This window comes from Heteronotia binoei, chromosome 15, assembly GCF_032191835.1.
Source record: "Heteronotia binoei isolate CCM8104 ecotype False Entrance Well chromosome 15, APGP_CSIRO_Hbin_v1, whole genome shotgun sequence".
NCBI classification, from domain to species: domain Eukaryota; kingdom Metazoa; phylum Chordata; class Lepidosauria; order Squamata; family Gekkonidae; genus Heteronotia; species Heteronotia binoei.
The window spans coordinates 7840426-7866421 of NC_083237.1; the positions used below are offsets into that span (position 1 = coordinate 7840426).

General features: G+C 46.6%; 2 protein-coding genes across 2 annotated transcripts; both read right to left on the reverse strand.

Moving 5' to 3' along the window:
* Positions 1-25: 25 nt before the first annotated feature.
* On the reverse strand, positions 26-6670 carry LOC132584617 (zinc finger protein OZF-like). Its single transcript, XM_060256522.1, has 4 exons — positions 6524-6670; positions 6078-6192; positions 3830-4732; positions 26-48 (listed from the first exon to the last, which is right to left on the reverse strand). Exons 1-4 carry the CDS (start codon positions 6668-6670, stop codon positions 26-28), a joined length of 1188 nt encoding a protein of 395 aa, XP_060112505.1.
* A 6036-nt stretch (positions 6671-12706) lies between these two features.
* On the reverse strand, positions 12707-18827 carry LOC132583738 (zinc finger protein 180-like). The gene is made up of 2 exons (XM_060255385.1): positions 18746-18827; positions 12707-15141 (listed from the first exon to the last, which is right to left on the reverse strand). The coding sequence occupies exon 2, from the start codon at positions 14781-14783 to the stop codon at positions 13743-13745; it is 1041 nt and encodes a 346-aa protein (XP_060111368.1). The 5' UTR covers positions 14784-15141; positions 18746-18827; the 3' UTR covers positions 12707-13742.
* Between the last annotated feature and the right edge of the window lie 7169 nt (positions 18828-25996).

Genomic DNA, 25996 nt, shown 5'->3' on the forward strand with positions numbered 1-25996 from the left:
ATACAAGGTTCAATGCTACATACAGTCAGTACGTCCTGTATTCATCATCTGTGTGCAGAAGGGACATGATAGGGTTACTAGTCTCCTGGTGGTGGCTGGAGATCTCCGTACAAACAAGGTAAAGTAATTGTGCAGCATGACATTTCTACAACACAGATTTGTGTGGCATAAAATGGAATAGTCCAGGAGGGTACTTTGATACAGGGGACAAGACTGCAGTAAGTGATTCTTTGTGTGGTGTGAACAGGGGTCATGATGCAGAAAAATAGGTGCCAGAGTTTATTACCATAAGGAGTCCATTCTGTCCTATTGGCACATAGGATACAATGAGATCTGCCTGTTGCACAACACTAAAGGGGGCGGGGGGTCAGAATGGGGGGGATTTAAAGTTTAGACCCCCCTCTCTATGGTCCAGAGAAGGGATTGCCATGTTTGTGCCTCTGGGAGAGTCTGAGAGGTGGTGGTGGGGGATACTTTTCCTGTTTTTGCAAGATGCAAAAGTGGGATGAAAGTGGGGTTGCTAAATCGGACTCAAGAAATATCTGGGGACTTTGGGGGGGGTGGAGCCAGGAGTAAGGGTGTGGCAAGCACAACTGAACTTCAAAGGGAGTTCTGGCCATCACATTTAAAGGGGTAGTGGTCCTTTTAAATGCCTTCCTTCCGTTTGGAATAATGAAGGATAGGAGCACCTTTTTGGGGGGCTCATAAAATTGGACCCCCCAATCCGATCTTTTTGAAATTTGGGGATTATTTTGAGGAGAGACACCAGATGCTATGCTGAAAATTTGGTCCATCGACCTCCAAAAACAACTCCCCCAGAGCCCCAGATACCTGTGGATCAATTCTCCATTATACCCTATGGCAGGACCTTGTAAAGTTTCTTTTGGTCAATTTCATTAGCAGTCTGCTTAGTGATAGTAGCCCACACTCTGGATGTATTATGAAATGTATAAGCCAGGAGTGGCCAAACTTGCTTAACGCAAAAGCCACATGGAATAAACGTCAGATGTTTGACAGCCACAAGAGGTGAACATCAGATAAAGAGCTACAAGACGTGAACATCAGATTTTGTTAGCCACAGGACAGGACAGGAAGGAAGGAACGAAGATAGATGGGAAGATGGAGGGAGAGGTGGAAAGAGAGCAACTTCAACTTTAAATGCATTCTCCAAGCCACCAGCTGGCTTGGCAAAGTGTTTTAAAGAGAAATGCCTTCTCCAAGTTGACCACCACGGTGGTGGGGGTTTCGAGAGCCACACAATAAGTGTGAAAGAGCCACCGTTTGGCCACCCCTGGTATAAGCAGTGTTCCAGCAGTGACATGAAACCTAGGTATATTTCATGTTTCCGTTTTCTTCTTCCTGGCTGCAATTAAATTTGGAAGCAGTGCTCTGTCTCTTTCACTTCACAGCAATCGCTCTCTATTTTCAAACTGGAGAACCAGGTGCGGGCTACTATCGCTAAGCGGACTGCTAACGAAATTGACCAAAAGAAACTTTACAAGGTTCTGCAAGCATTCAGTAACTCAACTGTAGTAAGAACATGCACAGACGTTATTGGGACTGTTACCTTAAAAAAGACAGGGACGGTGCAGTCCTTTAAATGCGGTTACAAGTTTATTTTTGTTTATGTAATATTGTGAAATAGAGTTACAAATGTGATACATGATACGACACAATACTGAAAGAATAGAAATCAATACTAAATAGCGTATAGCTTTTTGTGTGTATAAATCCATCTGCTGTTGTTTCCTTGAGTGTTTACACCCATTTGGGATTGGGAACCCTAGATGAAAGCCCCATGGAGACTTTGAGAGGTGGGTGGTGGGTGGGGGGGGTTAACAGGCTATTGCAGGGGTGGCCAACGGTAGCTCTCCAGATGTTTTTTGCCTACAACTCCCATCAGCCCCAGCCACTGGCTGGCTGGGGCTGATGGGAGTTGTAGGCAAAAAACATCTGGAGAGCTACCGTTGGCCACCCTTGGGCTATTTGATTGCTTTCTTTCCCCCTCCCCCTCCCTGTCTTGCTGCTCTCAAACGTCTGATGTTTATTCTGTGACCGGGAGCTTTTGTTCCCAATCCTTGACAGTCTGTGGCATGCTACTTACTGAAATCCCTCCTCTCCCCAAACTCCACCCTCCAGCACCAAAAATATCATAGTTTCCCTTAACCTGCAACTGGCAAGCCTACCCTCCAATCCACTGATGATGGCAAGTGTGTATGTGTGTGTGGGAGGGGGATCTGTACTTAAATATGCTTGAACCTGAAAGGGGACAACCATTTCCAAGGGGGTGAGCGATCCATATACTTTACATGCATGTAGGCGTTCCTCCTAGTGCGGCTTCCCTGCCGGCTCCCATAGCTCTCGGAGGCGATCGAAATGGGGAGACTTTGCTCTGGTGTGGGGGAAGCCTCCCCATTTCTCCAGGGCATTATAAAAATCTGGTTTAACTCGTTTAAATTTTGAGCGCGTCTGCTCTCCAGATCTTTTGTAGCCCCTGGCTTCCAATGAAACGGACACCCTGGAGAACAGGCTCAAGTTTTCTAGATGTGTGCTGTGCATTACTCTTGGCCCTAGTTCTGCTGCGAACACAATGTCCAGCATCGCCTCCACTTCTTTGTCGCTCCAGAAAACGCCTCAGCTCCGTCAAGCAGCCATTTCAAGTTTGAAATAAACACGTTGCTGTGTGGCCACGATGTTCCACCAGACCACAATAATGCTCCCACTGGGCATGCACAGAACGGAGCGATTTCATTGGGCTATTCAAATTTCATCTGCTTTTCAGGAAGTGTAGAGCGCAGTTCTCCTGCACAGGGCCAGATCTAGGGGAGGCAGAGGGGTTAGCTTGGGCGCTCCCGGTGGAGGGTGTTCCAAATTTTTGGAGCCACAACCTGGAAGGCTTTTTCTTGGGTTGCTACCTGTCTAGCTTCCAAAGATTACTGGATTGTACAGGTAGGTTCCTATGAGAGGAGGTGGCTGCCGGTTGCAGTACAAAGAAACAAAAAAAGAATCCTGTGGCACCTAAAAGACTACACCATTTATTGCGTATACATTCTGCCATACACAGTGATGTTGACTGAATCTCTTTCCACACTCTGAGCACTCAAAAGGTTTTCCCGCCATGTGTATTGTTTGATGAATTTGAAGACTGCCACTTTGACTGAATCAGTTTCCACACTCTGAGCACTGAAAGGGCTTCTCTGATGTCATTGAAGTCCACCACAGTGACTGAATTTCCTTCCACAGTCGAGCACTCAAAAGGTTTCTCCGCTGTGTGGATCCGTTGATGCTGTTGAAGACTGGCTTCCTTGATGCAGCTGAAAATTGCCAAGTTGACTGAATCTCTTCCACAGTCTGAACACTCACAAGGTTTCTCCCCTGTGGATTTTTTGATGCCGTTGAAGCCTGTAGCTATCACTGAATCTCTTCTCACATTGTGAGCACTCAAAAGATTTCTCCCCTGTGTGGGTTCTTTGATGCTGTTGAAGATTGCTTCTCTGACTGAATCTCTTTCCACATTCTGAGCACTCAAAAGGTTTCTCCCCTGAATGGGTTCTTCGATGCACCTGAAGAGTGCCAAGAAGACTAAATCTCTTTCCACACTCTGAGCACTCAAAAGGTTTCTCCCCTGTGTGGGTTCTGTGATGCTGTTGAAGCTTGCTACTTTCACGGAATCTCTTCCCATACTGTGAGCACTGAAAAGGTTTCTCCCCTGTGTGGGTTCTTAGATGCTGTTGAAGATTGCAGCTCTGACTGAATTTCTTCCCACATTCTGAGCATTCAAAAATTTTCTCCCCTGTGTGGGTTCTTTCATGCAGTTGAAGCTTGCTACTTTCATTGAATCCTTTTCCACACTCTGAGCATTCGAAAGGTTTCTCACCTGTATGCGTTCTTTGATGCACTTGAAGATTGCAAAGAAGACTAAATCTTTTCCCACACTCTGAGCACTCAAAAGGTTTCTCCCCCGTGTGGGTTCTTTGATGCTGTTGAAGATTGCTACTCTGGCTGAATCTCTTTCCACACTCTGAACACTTAAAAGGTTTCTCCCCTGTGTGGGTTCTTTGATGCTGTTGAAGATTGCCACTGTAACTGAATCTTTTCCCACACTCTGAACACTCAAAAGGTTTCTCTCCTGTGTGAGTCCTCTGATGCTTTTGAAGCTTGCTACTTTCACGGAACCTCTTCCCACAGACCGAGCACTGAAAAGATTTGTCCCCTGTGTGGGTTCTTTGATGCTTTTGAAGACTGTTATGCAGACCAAATCTCTTCCCACACTCTGAGCACTCAAAAGGTTTCTCCTCTTTGTGGGTGCTTTGATGCTGCTGAAGTTGTTCAAGCTGACAAAATCTCTTTCCACACTCTGAGCATCCAAAAGGTTTCTCCGCAGTGTGGGTTCTTTGGTGTAGAAGATGGTCATGCCTACTAAATTTCTTTTTACCTTCCAAGCATTCAAAAGGTTTCTCCACTTCATGGATTTTTTTATGGTTTTGAAGAGTGCCGTTCAAACTGAATTTCTTTTCATGGAAATGGACATTACATTGGGTTTGATCTGAAAAGTTCATTCTATAGCACTTGAATGTTTCTTTCTCCATGTGAATGACTGTTTGGAAATCCCCCCCTTGGCTGCCTTTCTGCCTCTTTAGTCTGCCTTGATTCCAGAAGTTTCCTTTCATGTCTTTATCTGGTGATTGTTGATGAAGTTCCTCACCCTCCTCATTCTTCTGATCATCTTCTGCTGGAATAAAAAGAGGGATCCTGTTAGCACCTCAAAGAGCAGGTAGAGTCCAAAGGCATGTATGTGACTGCTTTAGGAAAGGACTGATGGCCTTTTGGCCTCATCCAGTGTGGCTGATCTTAACTAACATTCCCCCCCCCCCAAGAATATCCAGTATTTAAGGATACAACAGCCCTGATGAACCACAGCTGAACTCCTCCCTAGATGGAGCTTCTGAGCCTCCAGATTCCAGGCCCCAGAAGACCTCCCTTTCTCCTCACCCAGTGGGTGTTATAATTCTACAAACTCATTTATTTAGAAGTAAAGGAGAAATCCCCAATGGCTGTTCCTTGCCAGCTCCCTTGTAAATTTCCCCCATTGTGCATGGGGTTGGACTAGATGACCCTGGAGGTCTCTTCCAGCTCTTTGAGGATGTGATTCTATAAAATGTGCTCTGTGAACTTTGGAGCTCCAAAGATTACAGCATCCCTGCAGGATCAGACCAAAAGTCCAGGCATGCCGTTCTCCTGCCAGCTGGGCCCTCCCATGAGCCCTTGCATCTGGGCTGGAGGGAGAAAAGGAAAGGATTGGAAATGACGTTGTAGGACATGTCACCTTCCCATTCAGCCCAAAACCGAGATGTGATCAAAGCACAACTGTGTTTTCAGAGGATCCGTTGTCATGCTAACGTTATAATTGGGTTTCTCAGGAACATAATATATCAGTACTCACATCTGCCTGAAAAAAGAAAAGGAAAGGAAAGGTCCCCTGTGCAAGCACCAGTCGTTTCTGACTCTGGGGTGATGTTGCTTTCACAACATTTTCACGGCAGTCTTCTTACGGGGTTGTTTGCCATTGCTTTCCCCAGTCTTTTACACTTCCCACCCCCCCAGCAAGCTGGGTACTCATTTTACCGACCTCAGAAGGATAGAAGGCTGAATCAACCTTGGGCCGGCTACCTGAATCCAGCTTCCGCCGGAATTGAACTCAGGTTGTGAGAAGCCCCTCCCAAAACCTCCTGGGGGTGCCAGTCCGCAGCCTGCCATCCCTGCTCCAGCATCTGAGTCCCCACATCAGGTAACTAGATCCCCCTAGAATAAAAGCCGAATCTTTCCATTAGAAAGGGATTTTCAGAGCTCTGCTGCCCCTGAAGGTGGAGGCTCCATTTATTCACCTTATTAAATAGCTCTGCCCAGGTTTGTCTACATTTTCTTCTTTGAGCCATTTTGAGTTCCTTTTAAGGAAGGAAGGTGAGATAGGAATATTTTAATTAATGTGAGGAATTGCTCCAGGATCTTGCCTTGAACTCTCCACCCACAGCATTCACAATGTGCTCCAATCACATCCAGGCACAATGAGATCTTACCACAGGAGAGGGCATCTTGGGCATGCTCCATGGTTTGTGCACTCTGCCCTTGCTTGAAGGAAGTTCCTTCCGCCTCAGGGAATGAATCTTCTGTCTTCATGGATGGTCCCCACATCTGAAACAGCAGTGAGGGAGAGGGGTAAGAGATGGAATGAACAGACCAAGCAATGGATCCTGCCCCACTCCCAGACACTTCACCCTTCTATGAACAGACTTGGGAGAAATGTTTGTCAAGAAAACTTTAGTATACAATTGGATATTGTTCCTAGAATTGGACATATCTGGAGGAAACCCCTCACCTGTTCTGCCTGCCTCTTCCCCTCTGCCTGACTCAGGAAGAAACCTTCGGCCAGGGCCACTGCTTGGGAACTGGTCTCTGGCCCACACCCTCTGACCCAGCGCTGCATCTCCGGGGGCAGGATGGCCAGGAACTGCTCCAGGATCACCAGGTCCAGGATCTGCTCCTTGGTGTGTCTCTCCGGCTTCAGCCAGTGGTTGCAAAGTCCATGGAGCTGGCTGAAAACCTCCCGGGGCCCATCTGCCATGTGGTACTGGAACAGCCGGAAGCATTGGCAATGTACATCTGAAGTCATTATCTCCTTAGCCTGGATCTCTGGTACAGCTCTTTCCCAGAATTCAACACCACTCCCAGCTTGGAGGAGACAGGGGCCTTTTACCTGCTGCCTTGCCAGTTCCAGGTCCTTCTGGGTTCTGATCTTCCATCTCCTTTTCCGTTTTCCAGTTGGGTTACCTCCAAATGTCAAACAAATGCCTTAACTCACTTGGCTGTGAAGAGAGGTTACTCCTGGGGGAGGGAAGGGGAGACAGGAGACAGGCACTTGTCACAAGAAAAACAGAGGATAATTGAGATACACCACTGAGCATCACAAACATGCTCAAGAGGCCCACAAGAACTGACCTTGTGGATCAGAACAAAAAGGGTTTCTTGTGGTTTGTAGACTGGGTGTAATGTCATTCTGCTATATTAGGTACCAAGCTATTTAGGATATGCCTCTGTGATTCTTTGGGAAAAAGAAGCATCTCTGTTTGGCTCTTTAAGGCTGTTGCAAGTTTAGCCTGTCTTTACTTTGGCCCAATCTGTCCTAGGGGTTAATTCTTAAGGTAAAGTGAAGCCCCCAAAGGACAAGAGGAACTGGTGACCCCTTAACCCAGGGGTGTTGAACTCATTTGTTATGAGGGCTAGATCTGACATGAGACCTTGTTGGGCCAGGTCATGTCAGGTTGGGCCAGGCCATGTGTGTACTTATTTAAGATTAGGTAACAGAGATATAAACTTTATAAAGCACAGAGACAAACACAATTAAATATATTTTTTAAAAAACTTAAAACATGCTTAAAACATTAGCACTCATTGGTTTTAAAGGTGCTTTCTTCCATGGGATCCAGGGAACTGGGCAAAGGAAGCTCTGGCTCTTTCCTTCCTTCTCCAGGGGACTGGGGAGGGGGGAGCCGCAGCCAATAGAAGGAAGAGAGGCTTGGCTCAGTAGCTCTGCTGTGTGATTGAGAGAGCCTGGAAAAACGAGCTCTGCCTCCCCACCTTCCTCTACAAGGTAAGAGCCTCAACTAATGGAGAAAATAGAGGTTTTGCTGTGTAACTCCTGTGCAATTGAGCAAGCCTTGCAAAGCAAACTGTTACGCAAAAAGCAGCAAAATATAGGAAGAAGGAAGCAGATGATAGCCAGTTGCTCGGGGGCCTGATAGGAGCCCTCCTGGGGGCCTGATTCGGCCCCCAAATTGCATGTTTGACACCCCTGCCTTAACCATTGTATGCATCTCTTCAGTCAGCCTGAAGTGTTAGGCAAGTACCCAGCGGAAGGGAAGGGGGCAGGAAATCGACGATATGAAGAACAACAGCTGAGACTGAGAAAGGAAAGCAGGGAGGCTTTGGCTGAGATTTGGCTCAAGAATCCTGATCTGATCAGGGTGTCTCCCCTGCCAGCACCCCCATGTTCGAAGGGCGTTTATGTTGGCCCGTTTTAATGTGCTTCCATCTGCCGTGTTATACCGGAGGTTTAAAAAAATACCATTCCTTGATAGCCTATGTCCCTGTGGGCTGAAGGAAACTGAAGGAACAGACCATATACTTTTTATCCTGTAGATTCTACTGTGATTTACGTGCATCTTATCTGGATCCTATATTGCAATACCTGGAGGGTAAATCTGATGAAAGCAAGATAGTAAGCTTACCAGCCTCAAATAAGGCTGAAACCATCGAAGTGGTGGCAGACTTCCTTCACTGTGCTTATAAAAGGAGAAGTCTGTATAGAATGTTTAATTAATCACTTTTTTCCCTGCTTCCTTGATTTGATACTGTTGTTGTTATGCCAATAAAGGTTCTGTGACGGCTACTTTAAAGATGTGAATCCTGATCTGCAGAAACACTCCACTCCCTCTGGGCATCTGATGTGGGGTAATCTTAGGATGGGTCTGTGGATGATGCCAGTGCAGGCAGGAGTTCCCTTCCCCCATGCCCTTTTCTTTCTCATCAACAGGGCTTTTCTTGAGCAGGAACGCAATTCTGGCTGGCTTGGCGTCAGGGGGTGTGGCCTAATATGCAAATAAGGTCCTGCCAGGCTTTTCCTACAAAACAGCCTTGCGTGAAACAATGGTGTAAGGAGCGTAGCCTAATATGCAAATGAGTTCCTGCTGGGATTTTCTAAAAAAAAAAAAAAAAAAAAGCTCCGCTCATCAAACAGAAAAGGCCAGCTTCTGCTTTTTTTTGAGGGGGAAGTAGATTAAACTGACCAGCAGCAGAACATTAGTTTTGTACAATTAACTTTTCTTGTTCTAAAAGACGCTGGCTGTAACCCCCCCAACCTCCAGCTATATAGCGGAGAAATATTGCAGGTTGTTACAACCAACTTCCAGCTGGTAGAGAGCAGTTCCCCTGAAGAAAGTGGCCACACTAGAGGAAGGACCCCACGGCCCCCTCCCCATCTCAGGTTGCCCTCCCCTGCCCCTTAACTTGGCCTTTCCCAGCAGAATGCACCCTCCACCCTAAATATCCAGCCATTTGCCATTCGGGAGTTGGCAACCTCCCTTCCCAGATCTAAGAAACGTATACCCCTAACGCCTTACTTCTAAGTAGACCTTCCCGGGATCCAGCCGGCTGCTGCTGATCCGAAGCTTTCCCTGTCCTCTTCCGCAGTTCAGAAGCGAACCTGCCTTCCCGCCAGACAGGAAAATAAAAGAACCTTTCCTCTTATTCGCCTCCACCCCCCCCCCCCCCATGTCTCCATGCTCGGTCTCTCTAGCAAACGGCTCCCTCAATTTAACCCTTTCGGGGCTGCAGACAAATGCAAAAACACCTCCCGTCCATTCCACGAGGAGAGCTTCAGCCAGCCACGCCTCATGCGGCTGCTCTGGAGTAACTGTGTGAACTGGCAAAATCCAGTTTTAAAGTGCATTGAAAACTGATTGAAAGTGCTTGAGGGTGCCAAGATTCCAGGCGTGCATGCACTGCACTGCCAGATTCCGCGTAGCATTTCCGCTGCTGCCCGAATACATCCTGAAGACACGGGTGTTGTGTGCCCGTTTGTACGGGGAATCTTCCTCGATGCCATTAGGGCATTTCACTGCACTTGTCCAGTAGATAAAGAAGCAACCAAGCAATGGCACCAATCCCAAGCAGTGCAGGTTAAGCCAAGGTACAATGGATAGACAACATTCTGCAGTACTTAATGTGTCCACACGAGGGCAGGAAAGGATTAGAAAAGGATCCCGTTCGGTGGTTCATGGAGAAATTGCAGTGGAAGGATTGAAAAGGCAGCAATTTGGTTGCAGTTTCCCTTGCAGCCTGCAACTATTTTGTAACCAATGCCTACACTGCTAGATAAAGAAGGTCTGCGCTTCTGCCTTTATTGGTGGTGGAGATGGGGACAATGTGCTGGCACCCAATTGTTGTGTGACAAAATCCTGGAAAGTTACCCGAAGTCAGGGCTTTTTTTTTAGCAGGAATGCAGTTCCGGCTGGCTGGGCATCAGGGGGTGTGACCTAATTTGCAAATGAATTCCTGCTGGTTTTTTCCCTACAAAAATAGCCCTATGTGAAACAATGGCGATGCCAAGGGGTGTGGCCTAATATGCAAATAAATTCATGCTGGCCTGGCCAAAGTTACGAGGAAGCCACATTTCCAAACTGGGAAGGTCAAGGCAGGACTTTTAAAATTAGCAAGGGGATAGAAACATCTTGGAGAAGGGCAGCTCTCTGTATTGTGTGGGGCTTAAACACATCAGTGATTAAGAGGATGGTGAAGCATGCAGACTTAGCTGAAGATGGCAGAAGAAACCTGGAAAGGGCGTGTTCAGTTGCTGGCAGGCCTGTAGCTACGGGAGGGTCTGTGGGGGCACTGCCCCCTGACTTCCAGACAGGGCCTCCTGACTTACAGAGGGGCCTCTGGGGCGCAGTCTGTTTCCCCCCTTTTTGTCAGAAGAAAGCTTATGAGAAGCGTCAAGTCCTGCAGTGGATGGGAAAGGGTGCCCCCTGACTTTTTAAAAAGCTCCCTTTTAAAATACTGGCTACACTCCTGGTTGCTGGTGATTCTTGCTGTTGGGCGATTTGAATAAAGGGACGGGAGGGACTGTGGCCTGATGTGAAAGAGGCCAGGCTGTCTTTTAGTTCAGTGAAATCAATGGCCACAGCGGGGCAGCAGAGAAATGCATTTGGACTAAATACGATTCCACACCACCCTTCAAGACCTTCTGAGAATTAGCGAGAGATTTATAGTTATCCCGGATGGAGCGTCTTTATTTGTGCACACAAATACTCACCAACGTGCAGGGGGATCAGGACTGGGCCAGTAACTCGAGACTGAGCCCTCCCATTTATTGTGACCAGGCTGTACTTGGTAACTAATCACCTTTGATCTTCATAAGCGCTACAAATTCCCCAATGGCCTGACAGAGACAGAGTCCTGCTGAATCTTAAGTCTAACCTTTGCAATCTCATAGACTCAACTAGAACCTCTAATTGGAGAAACCAATTAGTGCGGCTGTGGGGTGTAGAACAGCAAAATGAGACGGACTCTTTGCATCCTATTGCAGTAATGTTACTAAAACCAAAAATGTCTGCACCCCCAGCCACCGTTTACATCTCAAAAAAGAGAATAATTATAGATAAACAAATGCTACATTTTTTTTAGGAGGGGTAAACGTTCAGGAAAGCTGCCTGGAATGCCAACCAAGGAATTAATTTCCCGCAATCAACTCGTAACTTCTGAGTAGCAAGAAAAACAACAAAGCCAAGTGTCTACCTAATACCCGGCATGCCTGTGTTGCAGACAACAAGTCTCCTGAGAGCATTAGAAGGTAATCTGGGAGAACCGGCTGATTCCCCACTCCTCCACTTGCACCTGCTGAATGGACTTGGGTCAGCCATAGCTTTCACAGGAGTTGTCCTTGAAAGGGCAGCTGCTATAAAAAAAACTGTCTTAACCTCCCCTACCTCACAGGGTGGCTGTTGTGGAGGGGGAAGGTAGAGGAGATTGTGACTGCTCTGAGACTCTGAGATTCAGAGCATAGGATGGGATATAAATCCAATATCTTCTCCTCCTCCTCCTCCGAACAATAAGGCAAAATAACAATAACAACATTCAGTCCATAGCAGTCAGCCATAGCAAAAAAAATCCCTTACTAGCCTATAGCCCCCATTATAGACTTCCGCCCCATGAAGTCAGGTGATCTTTTTGGCTAGCCAAAGGTCTTCTTTTCATGAATCTTCCAGAGAATGCTTGTCTTGGCTTCCTCTGGAAGATGCTCACTTCTGCTCCTACTTTCCCCCTCCCATCACGCTATTCAATGAAGCAGAAGCTCCCTGGATCCACCCAATTACCACGTTTCATTGTTGGGCCTGGAATGAGATAAGGCTTGATGGTAGCAAGAGCTCTGAAAAGAACATAAGAACATAAGAGAAGCCATGTTGGATCAGGCCAATGGCCCATCCAGTCCAACACTCTGTGTCACACAGTGGCCAAAAAAAAAGATTTTATATATATATATATATACACACACACACTGTGGCTAATAGCCACTGATGGACCTCTGCTCCATCTTTTTATCTAACCCCCTCTTGAAGCTGTCTATGCTTGTAGCTGCCGCCACCTCCTGTGGCAGTGAATTTCACATGTTAATCACCCTTTGGGTGAAGAAGTACCTCCTTTTATCCGTTCTAACCCGACTGCTCAGCAATTTCACAGACACAGGCCTGTAAATTCAAACCAGGCCTTACGATATTCACATTAATCCTTCCGATGGAATGAGGGTGCGTTCACACCACATACAATAATAATGATCTGTGACTAGGTATGGGCATGAACCGAATCAACTAGCTTGCACGGGATCTGTTCTATACACTCCTGAACTGGTGGCAATCAAAATGGCCCCTCCAAGTTTTGTGTCACCAGTATGCTGGGGGGAAGGGAAGTGTTCTACCACATCACAAACTGAACCAGTTCATAAGGCGGCTAAAAATTCATGAAGGTCCATGGTTCATGAATGGGGTGTTGGGTAAACAACACATGGAGGTGATGGATTGTTATTTAAAATGAAGCTCTTTAGCAACGTCTATTAGGAAGAGGGGAACGACGGGATGGTCCTAAGGAAATAACAAAGTTCTAAAACGACGTATTTATTCTAAATGGTAGGCTTACACATAAAACAAGGGCAGCTGCAACAGGCACAGGTACAAGGCAGGTAATGGAACAGGAAGAAACAACTCATTAGCCATTCAATCAGTTTGTCAAACACACCAAACATTGGTTTGGCTCTGAGCCAAGTTGTACTTCCTGGTCGGGTCTCTGCTACAATCATGTTAATGCTCTAATGACTGAAATTTAGATCTTGCCATATCCCAACATGGGGAACATCAGAAACTATTAATTAAACCACACTTTCCTGGTTTGTCCCATCCCTAGCTATGGCCCTTCCTTAGCTGAATTTTGTTTCCTGTGATTGAGAAAGAAGCAAGCTAAGGTTGTCACCTGCCTTGAGAGAAACAGTTTTCTCTCCCTTCAACGGAGGCATTCTGGGTTGTTAGTTAGTTCTTCAGATGCCCATTTCCACACATTAAGCTTCTGAGAAAGAGGTAGGATTCCCCTCCCCCCTTCAGTCTGGTTAGCAATCCTTATGCAGATACCTTTCCAAATTACAGTAGAGAAAAATAATTTTCTCAGTGTGCTCCAGCAAGCCATACTCTCAATGAAGGACTCCAAGGGGAACTCTGAGGAGTCAGAGGTAGGAGGTAAAATTAGCCCAGAGCTTACTCCAGCTCCTGGAGACAGATATTTTCCATAGTACAAGCATATATAACATTTCTTACTGGTTAAAATAAGGTTTCTACGTAGCTACCAGCTCTTTACAACACTTTACATCTTTTCAGTGTTTTGTATGGTCTGTGGTTGTCTTTTAGGTGTGAAATAACAGAAAAGTTCTTTTGACAGGCTAAGCTCTTACATGGCTTCTCGATGTGTGGGTTCTTTGATGCTTTTGAATATTGCCATGCTGAGTAAATCTCTTTCCACACTCTGAGCATTCATAAGGTTTCTCCCCTGTTTGGGTTCTCTGATGTACCTGAAGATGGCCATTGTCACTGAATCTCTTTCCACAATCTGAGCACTTGAAAGATTCCCCTCTCTAACAGTCTGAACACTTAAAAGGTTTCCCCCATGTGGATTCTTTGATGCTGCTGAAGCTTGTAATTGACACTGAATCTCTTCCCACACTGTGAGCACTCAAAAGGTTTCTCCCCTGTGTGGGTTCTTTGATGCTGCTGAAGATGGCCATTCTGACTGAAACTCTTTCCACACTCTGAGCACTCAAATGGTTTCTCCCCTGTGTGGGTTCTTCGATGCACGTAAAGAATGCAAATACGACTAAACCTCTTTCCACATTCTAAGCACTCAAAAGGTTTTTCTCCTTTGTGGGTTCTTTGATGGTGTTGAAGATACCTACTGTCAAGGAATTTCTTCCCACACTCCAAGCACTGAAAAGGTTTCTCCCCTGTGTGAGTTCTTTCATGCTGTTGGAGATTGCTACTTTCATTGAATCTCTTTCCACACTCTGAGCACTCAAAAGGTTTCTCCCCTGTGTGGGTTCTTTCATGTTGTTGAAGCTTGCTATTCTCATTGAATCTCTTCCCACACTCTGAGCACTCAAACGGTTTCTCCCCTGTATGGGTTCTGTGATGCACCTGAAGATTGCAAAGAAGACTAAATCTCTTTCCACAATCTGAGCACTCAAAAGGTTTTTCCCCTGTGTGGGTTCTTTGATGCTGTTGAAGATTGCTACTCTGACTGAATCTCTTTCCGCACTCTGAGCACTCAAAAGGTTTCTCCCCTGTGTGGGTTCTTTCATGCACTTGCAGCTTGCGGCTCTCACTGAATCTCTTTCTGCACTCTGAGCACTCAAAAGGTTTCTCCCCTGTGTGGGTTCTTTGATGCACCCGAAGATTGCCAAGAAAACCAAATCTCTTTCCACATTCTGAGCACTCAAAAGGTTTCTCCCCCGTATGGGTTCTTTGATGCTGTTGAAGACTGCTACTTCGAGTGAATCTCTTTCCACACTCCGAGCACTCAAAAGGTTTCTCCCCTTTGTGGGTGCTTTGACGCTGCTGAAGTTGTCCACACTCTGAATATCCAAAAGTTTTCTCCCCCATGTGGGATCCTTGGTGATGTTGAAGATGATCTTGCATACTAAATTTCTTTTTACCTTCCAAGCATTCAAAAGGTTTCTCCACTCTGTGGATTTTTTTATGGTTTTGAAGAGTGCCATTCAAACTGTCTTTCCATGCAAAGGGACATTATATTGGGCTTGATCTGAAAAGTTCACGTTATAGTACTTGTATGTTTCTTTCTCCATGTGAATGACTTTTCAGAAATCCCCCCCTTGGCAAGGAATGAGTTTTTCTGCCTTCTTGACCATTTGGCTGCCTTTCTGCTTCTTTAGACTGCCTTGATTCCAGAAGTTTCCTTTCATGCCTTCCTTTTTAACGTTATCTGGAGATTGTAGATGAAGTTCCTCACCTTCCTTATTCTCCTGATCATCCTCTGCTGGAATAAAAAGAGGGATCCCATCAGCACCTGGGAGGACAGGTAGAGTCGAAAGGCATCTAGGCAACTGCTGGAGGAAAGGACTGATGGCCCTTTGGCTTCATCTAAGGTGGCTGATCTTAACTAACATCCCCCCTCCCTCAGAATATCTAGCATTTAAGGATACAGCAGTTCCTCCTGAGCCACAGCTGAACTCTTGCCCAGATGTAGCTTCTGAGCCTCCAGATTCCAGGCTGCAGAAGACCACCACCCCCCTCCTCACCCAGTGGGCTTCATTATCCTACCAAACTCAGTTGCTTAGAAGCAAAGCAGAAATCCCCAATGGCTGTTTCTTGTCAGTTCTCTGAGGATACTCACTCTCAGCCAACTCATTTTGAAAGGAAATATGCTGTTGGGGGCCTTGAGAAACTCGCCAGTTTTTCTTTGGATGCAAGACCGTTGTTGGACTTTGCCAAAGTCTTATAATTCTGGTTTCTTTTGCACAGGGTGGAGAAGGAAAGTTATCTAAGCAAAAGTAAGAACTGTTGTGGATGGACAGAAGCATGATCCCCACTGGATCAGACCAAAAGTCCAGCCATGCATTTCTGTTGTTAGGTGGGCCTTCCAGGAGCCCTTGAGTCTGGGCTGGCGGGAGAAAAAGAAAGGATTGGAAATGACGTCGTATGACATCACACCATCTCCTTCAGCCCAAAACTGAGATTGGATTGAAGCACAACTGCCTTTTCAGAGGATCTGTCATCATGCTAACATCATAACTGGTTTTTTCAGCAAGTTGGAATATCAGCATGACATCACACCTACCCCAAGTCCCTCCCCAAAATCTCCTGGGGGGGGGGGTGCCAGTCCACAGCCTGCCATCTGTACTCCAGCTTCCTGTTTCCCACATCAGGAAACTAGATTCCCCTAGAAGAGAAGCCCAATCTTTCCATAATCATTGGCTCCTAGAAGGGAATTTTCAGAGCCTCAGAAGGTGGAGGCTCCATTTATTCACCAGGCTGAATAGCTCTGTCCAGGTTTGTCTACTTTTCCTTTTTTGAGCCACCTGGAGTTTCTCTTAGAGAAGGAAGGTGAGATAGGAATATTTTAATTAATGTTAGGAATTGCCCTGTGGCAGTGAATTCCATGTGTTAATCAATCTTTAGGTGAAAAAGTACTTCCTTTTCTGTTCTAACCTGACTGCTCAGCAATTTCATTAAGTGCCCACAAGTTTTTGTATTATGAGAAAGGGAGAAAAGTGCTTCTTTCTCTACCTTCTCTACCCCATGCATAATCTTGTAAACCACTTACCAAGTCAGTCTTTTCTCCAAGCTAAAGAACCCCAGGCGCTTTAACCTTTCTTGATAGGGAAAGTGTTCCAACCTTTTAATCATTCTAGTTGGCTTTTTCTGTACTTTTTCCAATGCTATAATATTCTTTTCGAGACGCGGTAACCAGAATTGTACACCAAATAAGGCCATACCATTGATTTATACAGGGGCATTATGATACTGGCTGATTTGTTTTCAGTTCCCTTCCTAATAATCCCCCGCATAGCATGGGTCTTTTTTATTCCAGCAGAAAACTGTCTTGACATTTTCAGTGAGTTATCTACCATGACTCCAAAATCTCTCTCTTGGTCAGTCTCTGCCAGTTCAGACCCCATCAATGTGTCTTTATAATTAGGCTTTTTGGCCTCAAGGTGCATTACTTTGCACCTGATCACACCGAACCTCATTTGCCACATTGATGCCCACTTGCCCATTCTTGATAGATCCCTTTGGAGTGCAAAGTGGAGTTACATACCAAGGTATTTTTGATACGCCCAAGGGTCATTTAGTAGAAAAAGACATGTTGGAGCTCATTAGCACAATTCATTTGCATAACTAATTTGCATATGCCACACACCCCCTGACATCACCATAAGGTGTACTAAATTATATCAGCTCAGCATCTACCTTAAAATGTTCCTTGAAGAGTAACTGCCATAATAAAACCTTACTTCCATCACACTTTTAACTTTCTCCTATGTGGCCACAGTGGCATGATGAAGATTTCCATCTGTCTGCTGTTTACGTTTTTTGTTATCTTCTCATTTTTTGGGGGGAAAACATGAGAACGTTTGTCAAATCTTAAGAGTTCAGCAAAATTTTCACAGGGGGTTTGAACAATGGAGCCCAGAAGCAAGTATTTTTCTTTGGTGGGGGTTGTTGGGTGGGGAGAAAGAAATCGCACAATAAAATTTAGAGGTTCCACAGCTCCACTCCTGTGAGCTCCTGCCCAAAATGAGGCTTGGATAAGCCTCTGTGGTTCTTTGGGAAAATGAAGTGTCTCTGTTTGGTTCTTTAAGGCTGTTGCAAGCTTAGCCTACCTTTTCTTTGGCCCAGTCTGTCCTAGGAGTTAATTCTTAAGGTAAAGTGGAGCTCCCAAAGGATAAAAGGAACTGGTGACCCCTTAACCATTGTATGTATCTCTTCAATAGGTCTGAAGTGTTAGGCAAGAACTCTGTCCAAGTACCCAGCTTAGGGGGCAGGGGCAGGGAAGTAACCATGTGAAGAACAAGCAGCTGAGATTTTGAGAGAAAAGCAGAGAAGCTTTGGCTGAGATTTGGTTCAAGGATTCTGATCTGAAGAAACGCTCCCTCTGGGCATCTGAGATGGGGCAATGGACCTGCTACTGTGGGAATTCCTCATCAAACAAACAAGGCCAGCTGTTGCTTTTTTTTTTTTGTAGATTAAATTGACCAGCAGCAGAACATTAGTTTTGTACAATTAACTTTCTTGTCCTGAAAGCCACTGACCGTGACCCCCCCCCCCCGCCTCCAACTATATAGTGGAGCAATACTGGTGCCTAAGCTACCGACATCCAGCTGGCAGAGATCAGATCCCCTGGAGGAAATGGCCGCATTGGAGGGAGGACCCCACGGCCCCCTCCCCATCTCAAGTTCCCCTGCCCCGTCCCCCTACTTGGCCTTTTCCAGAATGCACCCTCTACCCTAAATATATAACCACCTGCAATCCGGGAGTTGGCAATCTGATCCCAGCCTTCCCTTCCCAGATGCAAAAACGTATCTCCCTAACGCCTTACTTCTAAGTAGACTTTCCCGGGATCCGGCTGCTGCTGATCCGAAGCTTTCCCTGTCCTCTTCCCCCAGTTCAGAAGCAAACCTGCCTTCCCGCCAGATAGGAAAATAAAAGAACCTTTCCTCTTTTCCAGGCTCGGCCTCTCTAGCAAGCGGCTCTGTCGCTTTAACCCTTTCGGTGCTGCAGACAGATGCAAAAACGCGTCAGTGTCCCCTCCGCAAGGAGCTCCAGCCACGCCTCAGCCAGCTCAGGAAAAGGAGGTTGAAGCTGGTTCTCCGTGGCTGTGATCACACACACAAAGTGGATTGAAAGTGCATTATTTGGTGTGTGTGGTCGAAGTGTTCCTCATTTGCATACTGAATAATGCAGTTTCAGTTCACTTTCCCACTGGATTTGGCTTATTCACGTGCATTGTGCAAGTGCATTATTTAGTGGGTATGATCGCAGCCTTAATTCCTTATTATTCATCCACCTAGTAGAGGGACCGTCAAGAGGGGCCTGGTTGCCAACTTTCGGTTGCCCCGTGGAGAGGAAACAAGCCTTACTTCTAAGTAGACTTTCCCGGGATCCGGCTGCTGCTGATCCGAAGCTTTCCCTGTCCTCTTCCCCCAGTTCAGAAGCAAACCTGCCTTTCCGCCAGACAGGAAAATAAAAGAACCTTTCCTCTTTTCCAGGCTCGGCCTCTCTAGCAAGCGGCTCTGTCGCTTTAACCCTTTCGGTGCTGCAGACAGATGCAAAAACGCGTCAGTGTCCCCTCCGCAAGGAGCTCCAGCCACGCCTCAGCCAGCTCAGGAAAAGGAGTAAGGCTCAAGCGCAGCCAGAAAGTGCTGATCTGGGAATTGAAGTAACCCCTACATTCACAGGATCAGCATTGCTGTCTGGTTATCTAACCTCTGTTTAAAAACCTCCAAGGAGAGCCCACCACCAACCGAGGAAACCTGTTCCATTGAGGAACCACTCTAACTGTCAGGAAGTTCTTCCTAATATTTAGCTGGAAACTCTTCTGATTTAATTTCAACCCGTTGGTTCTGGTCCTACCTTCTGGGACAATAGAAAACAATTCTGCACCATCCTGTATATGACAACCCTTCAATTACTTGAAGATGGTGATCATATCATCTCTCAACTGCTTCCTCTCCAGGCTAAACATACCCAGCGCCTTCAACCTTTCTTCATAGGACTTGGTCTCCAGACCCCACACCATCTTTGTCAACTTCCTCTGGACCTGTTCCAACTTGTCTATATCTTTCTTAAAATGTGGTGCCCCCAAATGAACACGATGCACCAGGTGAAGTCTTACCAGAGCAGCAATACCAATACTTCAAATGATGTGAGCATATGAACATATGAAGCTGCCTTCTACTGAATCAGACCCTGGGTCCATCAAAGCCAGTATTGTCTGCTCAGACTGATAGCGGCTCTCCAGGGTCTCAAGCTGAGGTATTTCACGCCTATTTGCCTGGACCCTTTTTTAGTTGGAGATGCCAGGGCTTGATCCTGGGACCTTCTGATTACCGAGCAGATACTCTACCACTGAACCACTGTCCCTCTGGATACTATCCTTCTGTTAGTACAGCCCAAAAATCACATTTGCCTTTTTAGCCACCACATTGCACTGTTGACTCATGCTCAGCGTATAGTCCACTAAGACCCCTAGATCCTTTTCACACAAACTACTATCAAGACAAGTCTCCCCATGTGGCATGAGCGACAGAACCTCTGGCATAAATACACCAGGGAGCCGTATGGATGTTGATTTGAGTCCTCACCCACAGCAATGTTTCTCAAAGCCCAGAGAAAGAACATGGCCATTCCAACTCCATCGCCCCGATCCCTTTACTCTGCAGCTCACTTGGTAGAGGCAACCATAACACAATGTCAAATTCTCCCTTCGGCATTGGGGTTTGGGTGGGAGGAACAACATCTGTTTGCCAGGTGAGAGAGGTACAGACCCCCAGGCAACACAACAGGGAGAAACACCAGGGCATAGTCACAGGAGGTGTGGGTTCAGGTTCCGCTAAGGGGGATGAAAGCAAGAACGCGAAGCTTGCCTTTTGGTGCCTAGGACACCCAGAAAGGGGTCCCGGCGAATGGAATCCCACATGAGGAGTCGTTAGTGCTGATTGGCTGGCCGGGATGTTAAGCATTTTGACCGGTGTCCCCCCACCCCCAGCTGCCATGTCTAGCAGGACACCAGTGAGACATTTAGTAGCCATCCATACGTGTTCAAGGAGTGGACTTAGGCTAGTTCCCAAAACAGGCTGGACTCTGGAAAATGGTCTTTTTGTTAGGGTGAGCTGGAATGCAGGTCAAGAGGAAAGTATGATTGTTCTCTGGATGTTGCATTTACTCTTCTTCTTCACAGGGTAAGACAAATCAAGGGTTTCTGTTTACCTGGGTTGGTTCCCCTTGGAAGGAGAAAGCCCTGGAGACATCTGGTGTCTTGTTATTATTTGCTTTAATGACAGATATACTGAGCCTATCTACTTTTCTCTCTCAGTCCCAGCTGTTTGTTCTTCACATGCTCATTTTCCTGCCCCTTCCCCTCAGCTGGGTACTTGGACAGAGCTCTTGCCTAACGCTTCAGGCCTACTGAAGGGATACTTACAATGGTTAAGGGGTCACCAATTCTTCTTGTCCTTTGGGGGCTCCACTTTATCTTAATTAACCCCTAGGACAGACTGGGCCAAAGTAAAGACAGCTAAACTTGCAACAGCATTAAAGAGCCAGAGACACTTCATTTCCCCAAAGAACCATAGAGGCATTTCTAAAAAATCTTGGTACCTAATATAGCAAAATGACATTAAACTTAGTCGACAAACCTCAAGAAGTCCTTTTGTTCTGATCCACCAGGGCAATTCTTGTGGGTCTCCTGAGCATATGAAAGTTTCTGATGTTCAGTGGTGTATCTCCATTCTCTTCTGTTTTCCTTGTGACAAGTTCCTGTTTGTGTCTCTATCCTGCCCCTTTCTTCACACCCAAATGAATCAAGGTGTCGTTTTGCAGTTAGAGGTGACTCAAGAGAAGGGGAAAGAGATGGAAGAACAAGACACAGATGAACCCGGAACTGGCAAGACACCAAGCAAAGGCCCCCTTCTCCTGCAAGCTGGAAGTGGTGTTGAATTCTGGGAAAGAGCTGTGCCAGAGATCCTGGCTAAGGACACCATAACCTCAGATGTACATTGCCAAAGGTCCCAGCTGTTCCAGTACCACAAGGCTGATGGACCCCGGGAGGTTTGCAGCCAGCTCCGGCTTCAGCCAGCAACCACTGGCTGAAGCCGGAGAGGCACACCAAGAAGCAGATCCTGGACCTGGTGATCCTGGAGCAATTCCTGGCCATCCTGCCCCCGGAGATGCAGCGCTGGGTCAGAGAGTGTGGGCCAGAGACCAGTTCCCAGGCGGTGGCCCTGGCTGAAGGTTTCCTCTTGAGTCAGGCAGAGGAGAAGAGGCAGGCAGAACAGGTGACTGAAGTTCCTCCAGATCTGTCCATTCTAGCAACAGTATCCTATCTTATCCTAAAGTTTTCCTGACAAACATTTATCCCAAATCTGCTCATAGAAGGGTGCAGAGCTTGGGAGTGGGGCAGGATCCATTGCTTGGTCCATTCATTCCATCTCTTACTCCTCTCTTTTGCTGCTGTTTCAGATGTGGGGACCATCTGTGAAGACAGCAGTTGCATTCCCTGAGGGGGAAGGAACTTTCTTAGAGCAAGGGCAGGGTGCAGAAGCCATGGAGCGTGCCCAAGATGCCCTATCCTATAGTAAGATCTCCCTGTTCCTGGATACAATTGAAGCACCCTGTGAATATGACCCTGGAGCCGTTCCTGGCCATCCTGCCCCGGAGATGCAGCGCTGGGTCAGAGGGTGCGGGCCAGAAAACTGTTCCCTGATAGTAGCTGAAGGTTTCCTCTTGAGTCAGGCAGAGGAGACGAGGCAGGCAGGACAGATTTCCTCCAGTTGTGTCCAATTCAAGGCAAGAAAAAAAAAACATTTCTTCAAAACGTAAGAACATAAGAGAAGCCATGTTGGATCAGGCCAATGGCCCATCCAGTCCAACACTGTGTGTCACACAGTGGCCAAAAAACCCCAAGTGCCATAAGGAAGTCCACCAGTGGGGCCAGGATGCTAGAAGCCCTCCCACTGTGCCCCCCCTCAAGCATCCAGAATACAGTGCATCACTGCCCCACACAGAGAGTTCCAATGATAAGCTGTGGCTAATAGCCACTGATGGACCTCTGCTCCATATGCTTATCCAATCCTCTCTAGAAGCTGTCTGTGCTCGTAGCCGCCACCATGTCTTGTGGCAGTGAATTCCATGTGTTAATCGCCCTTTGGGTGAAGAAGTACTTCGTTTTATCCGTTCTAAGCCGACTGCTCAACGATTTCATTGAATGTCCACGAGTTCTCGTATTGTGAGAAAGGGAGAAAAGTACTTCTCTCTGTCTTCTGTATCCCATGCATAATCTTGTAAACCTCGATCAGTGTCGATGACTGGGGAAGGCAATGGCAAACCACCCCGTAAAAAGTCTGCCGTGAAAACGTGAAAGCAACGTCACCCCAGAGTTGGAAACGACTGGCGCTCGCACAGGGGACTCCCTTTACCGTTTTTTTGTCTAAGAAACGAAAGGCTGGGTTGTTTCCTAATTCTCTGCTTCCCTCCAGTGGACATATCGAATACTGTCACATTTTAAAGCTAACCTATATTGAACTGGATGGGAATAGAGGGTTTTAATCCATACGCAAACGTCATTTGCTCTTTCCATTTCCTCCTTTCCTGGCCCCTAACGGGAGATTGCACCTATGCTTGTGTACAGGGAGCAACCAACTTCTTTGCTTTTGCAAGGGACACTCTGGAAGCAAACGGTATCCTGGAGAACAATAACCTGGCATCTTATGGTAGCAAAGTTTCTGCAAGGGGTATCTTCAAAAGCAGATATGGGTTGGGGGAGGGGCGATAGGAGCATTGATTTCTGCAGGGCAATGACCAAAAAATCTGGACTATGCCTGATAAATGGTAAATGTGTTCACGTCATGGGCCAGATCCACCCGGGCAGATAGAAAGCCAGGCTCTACAGCAGCCGGTCTTGTATCGTATCAAACTGCAGGCAAAATTTTGTAATGCTTTTTGCTCTTTCTTGATATGCAGGCTGCTCTTCTGCATGGTGCCCCCTGCAGCCACCTTGTGACTTTTTTCTAGAATGCAGCTGGATTTGTTCTTTGCCCTTAAAAAAAAAAAGGTAAAGGTAGTCCCCTGTGCAAGCACCAGTCGTTTCAACTCTGGGGTGACATTGCTTTCACAATGTTTTCATGGCAGACTTTTTACGGGATGGTTTGCCATTGCCTTCCCAGTCATCTACACTTTCCCCCCAGCAAGCTGGGTACTCATTTTACCAACCTCGGAAGGATGGAAGGTTGAGTCAACCTTGGGCCGGCTACGTGAACCCGGGATCGAACTCAGATGGTGAGCAGAGAGCTTGGACGGCAGTACTGCTGCTTTACCACTCTGCGCCACAGGGCTCTTTCTCTTTGCCCTTTACCTCCTTTTAAGATCGAGGTGAGTGTGTTAGTCTGTCTGTAGCAATAGAAAAGAGCAAGAGTCTAGTAGCACACAAAAGTTGTGGCAGGGGAGGAACTGTTGTCAGTAACTGTATCTGAAGAAATAGAACGCAGTTTGTGTCCAGTGACACGGCACCTTTAAGACCAACAAATTTAATTCTAAGCATAAAGCTTTTGTGTGCACACACTTCTTCAGATATAGCAAAACAGACTTCCACAACCATTACATATAGTTGGAGTGTGGGGAGTGCTAGTTGCCAGGGTGGGCTAGTTAAGAGTCAAGTAACTGGGTGATAATAGCTATGACTGGATTAAGGCAGCTGGTACAACCTGTAAATTAGTAGCAAGTTAGCATACAAATACAAGATTATAGTTTATTATAGTAGTTCCAAGTGAGATAAGCCTTACAGGCAAAGCAGAATTTCTATACCGTTGCTGCTAAGTCTGTCCTTGAGGACATCAATTACTAAATTTGTGATAGAACAAAGTTTAATGTAGTTTGGTGTAGTGGTTAAGTGTGTGGACTTTTATCTGGGAGAACCGGGTTTTGATTCTGCACTCCTCCACTTACAGCTGCTGGAATGGCCTTGGGTCAGCCATAGCTCTGGCAGAGGTTGTCCTTGAAAGGGCAGCTGCTGTGAGAGCCCTCTCAGCTCCACCCACCTCACAGGGTGACTGTTGTGGGGGGGAGAAGATACAGGGGATTGTAAGCCACTCTGAGTCTTTGATTCAGAGAGAAGGGCGGGGTATAAATCTGCAGTCTTCTTCTCTAAGTCCAGTTCTTCAGATACATTGAAACAGTCTTCCTCCCACATTGCATATAGGCAGGGGAGGGGTTAGTTGTCAGGAAGGACTAAGTAGAATCAAGAAACATTGCAATAAATATAGCTGATTGGGTAAATGCACTGGGTAGGATCCATGGGTAGCATGGACGTTACCAGTAATGAGAGTGTGATAAGGCATGCCTGCAAAAAAACAGCTCGTACTGGTGTCCCCATTTGTGAGTAATTGATGATATTGGGAAACTGTGATACATTGATTGCTGCTAGAGTCTACAATTGAGAAAGGTGTGTCCCAAACCAGTATTGTGGACTACAGTTGTGCTACATTGCCACGTGGATGGCTGTCTTCCCTGGATTCACATCAAGGATCAACGGATACTGAGGACTTGATTTACATACAAGAATTTTCTATGACATTGACTTTTGTTACACTTGGCTGTAAATTGGTGATGTATCTTTAAGAATATAGAGTGTTGTGCTACTCGGTTTTTCTTGGTGTTGCTAATCTATACTGAGTATCCATGGTTTGTTATATAAATCCCCAGTTGGGAGCAGGGGGTCCCCTGGTTTGGAGGCCCTCCCCCCACTTCAGTGTCATCAGAGAGCGAGGCGGTGGGGGAGAGAAGGAAAGGAAAAAGTCTGCTGGGCACTCCATTATTCCCTATGGAGGCCAATTCCCATAGGGTATAATGGAAAATTGATTTGCAGATATCTGGGGCTAGGGGGGGGGAGCTATTTTTTGAGGTAGAGGCACCAAATTTTCAGCATAGCATCCGATGCCTCTCCTCAAAAAACCCTCCAAGTTTCAAAACGATTGGACCGGGGGGTCCAATTCTATGAGCCCCAAAAGAAGGTGCACCTATCCATTATTTCCAGTGGATGGAAGGCATTTAAAAGGTGTGCGGTTCCTTTATATGTGATGGCCAGAACTCCCTTTAGAGTTCAGTCGTGCTTGTCACACCCTTGCTTCTGGTTCTGCCCCCAAAGTCTCCTGGGCCGGCTCCATCCCCCAAAGTCCTCAGGTATTTCTTGAATTAGATCTGGCAAGCCTAGAAAATGCCCTAATAATACCCTGGAAGTGCAGCCTGTGCTGCGGGATCTGCATTGGCTGCCGGTTGTCTACCGTGTTCGCTATAAGGTGCTGGTTATCACCTTTAAAGCCCTATATGGCCGAGGACCTGCCTACCTACGGGACCGCCTCTCCCCATATATTCCCCAGAGAGCACTAAGATCCAGCTCCCAAAACCTTCTACAAATCCCTGGGCCAAAAGAGGCCAGACTTAAGATAACCCGGGAGCAAGCCTTTTCACTAATGGCCCCTCGTTGGTGGAACCAACTCCCAGAGATGGTGCGAGCCCTGCGGGATCTGAATCAGTTCCGCAGGGCTTGCAAAACCCATCTTTTTCAGCTCTCATTTGGAACAGGACCTGACCAAACTGACTAACTATCGTAATTTTAG

Coding starts and splice junctions, on each gene's coding strand:
- LOC132584617 (XM_060256522.1), bottom strand. CDS start 6,670: ATGACTTCAGATGTACATTGCCAATGCTTCCGGCTGTTCCAGTACCAC. Junction 6,193..6,523: donor AGGAGCAGATCCTGGACCTG/GTGATCCTGGAG, acceptor CTGCTGTTTCAG/ATGTGGGGACCATCCATGAA. Junction 4,733..6,077: donor CCAAGATGCCCTCTCCTGTG/GTAAGATCTCAT, acceptor TTTTTATTCCAG/CAGAAGATGATCAGAAGAAT.
- LOC132583738 (XM_060255385.1), bottom strand. CDS start 14,783: ATGCAAGATCATCTTCAACATCACCAAGGATCCCACATGGGGGAGAAA.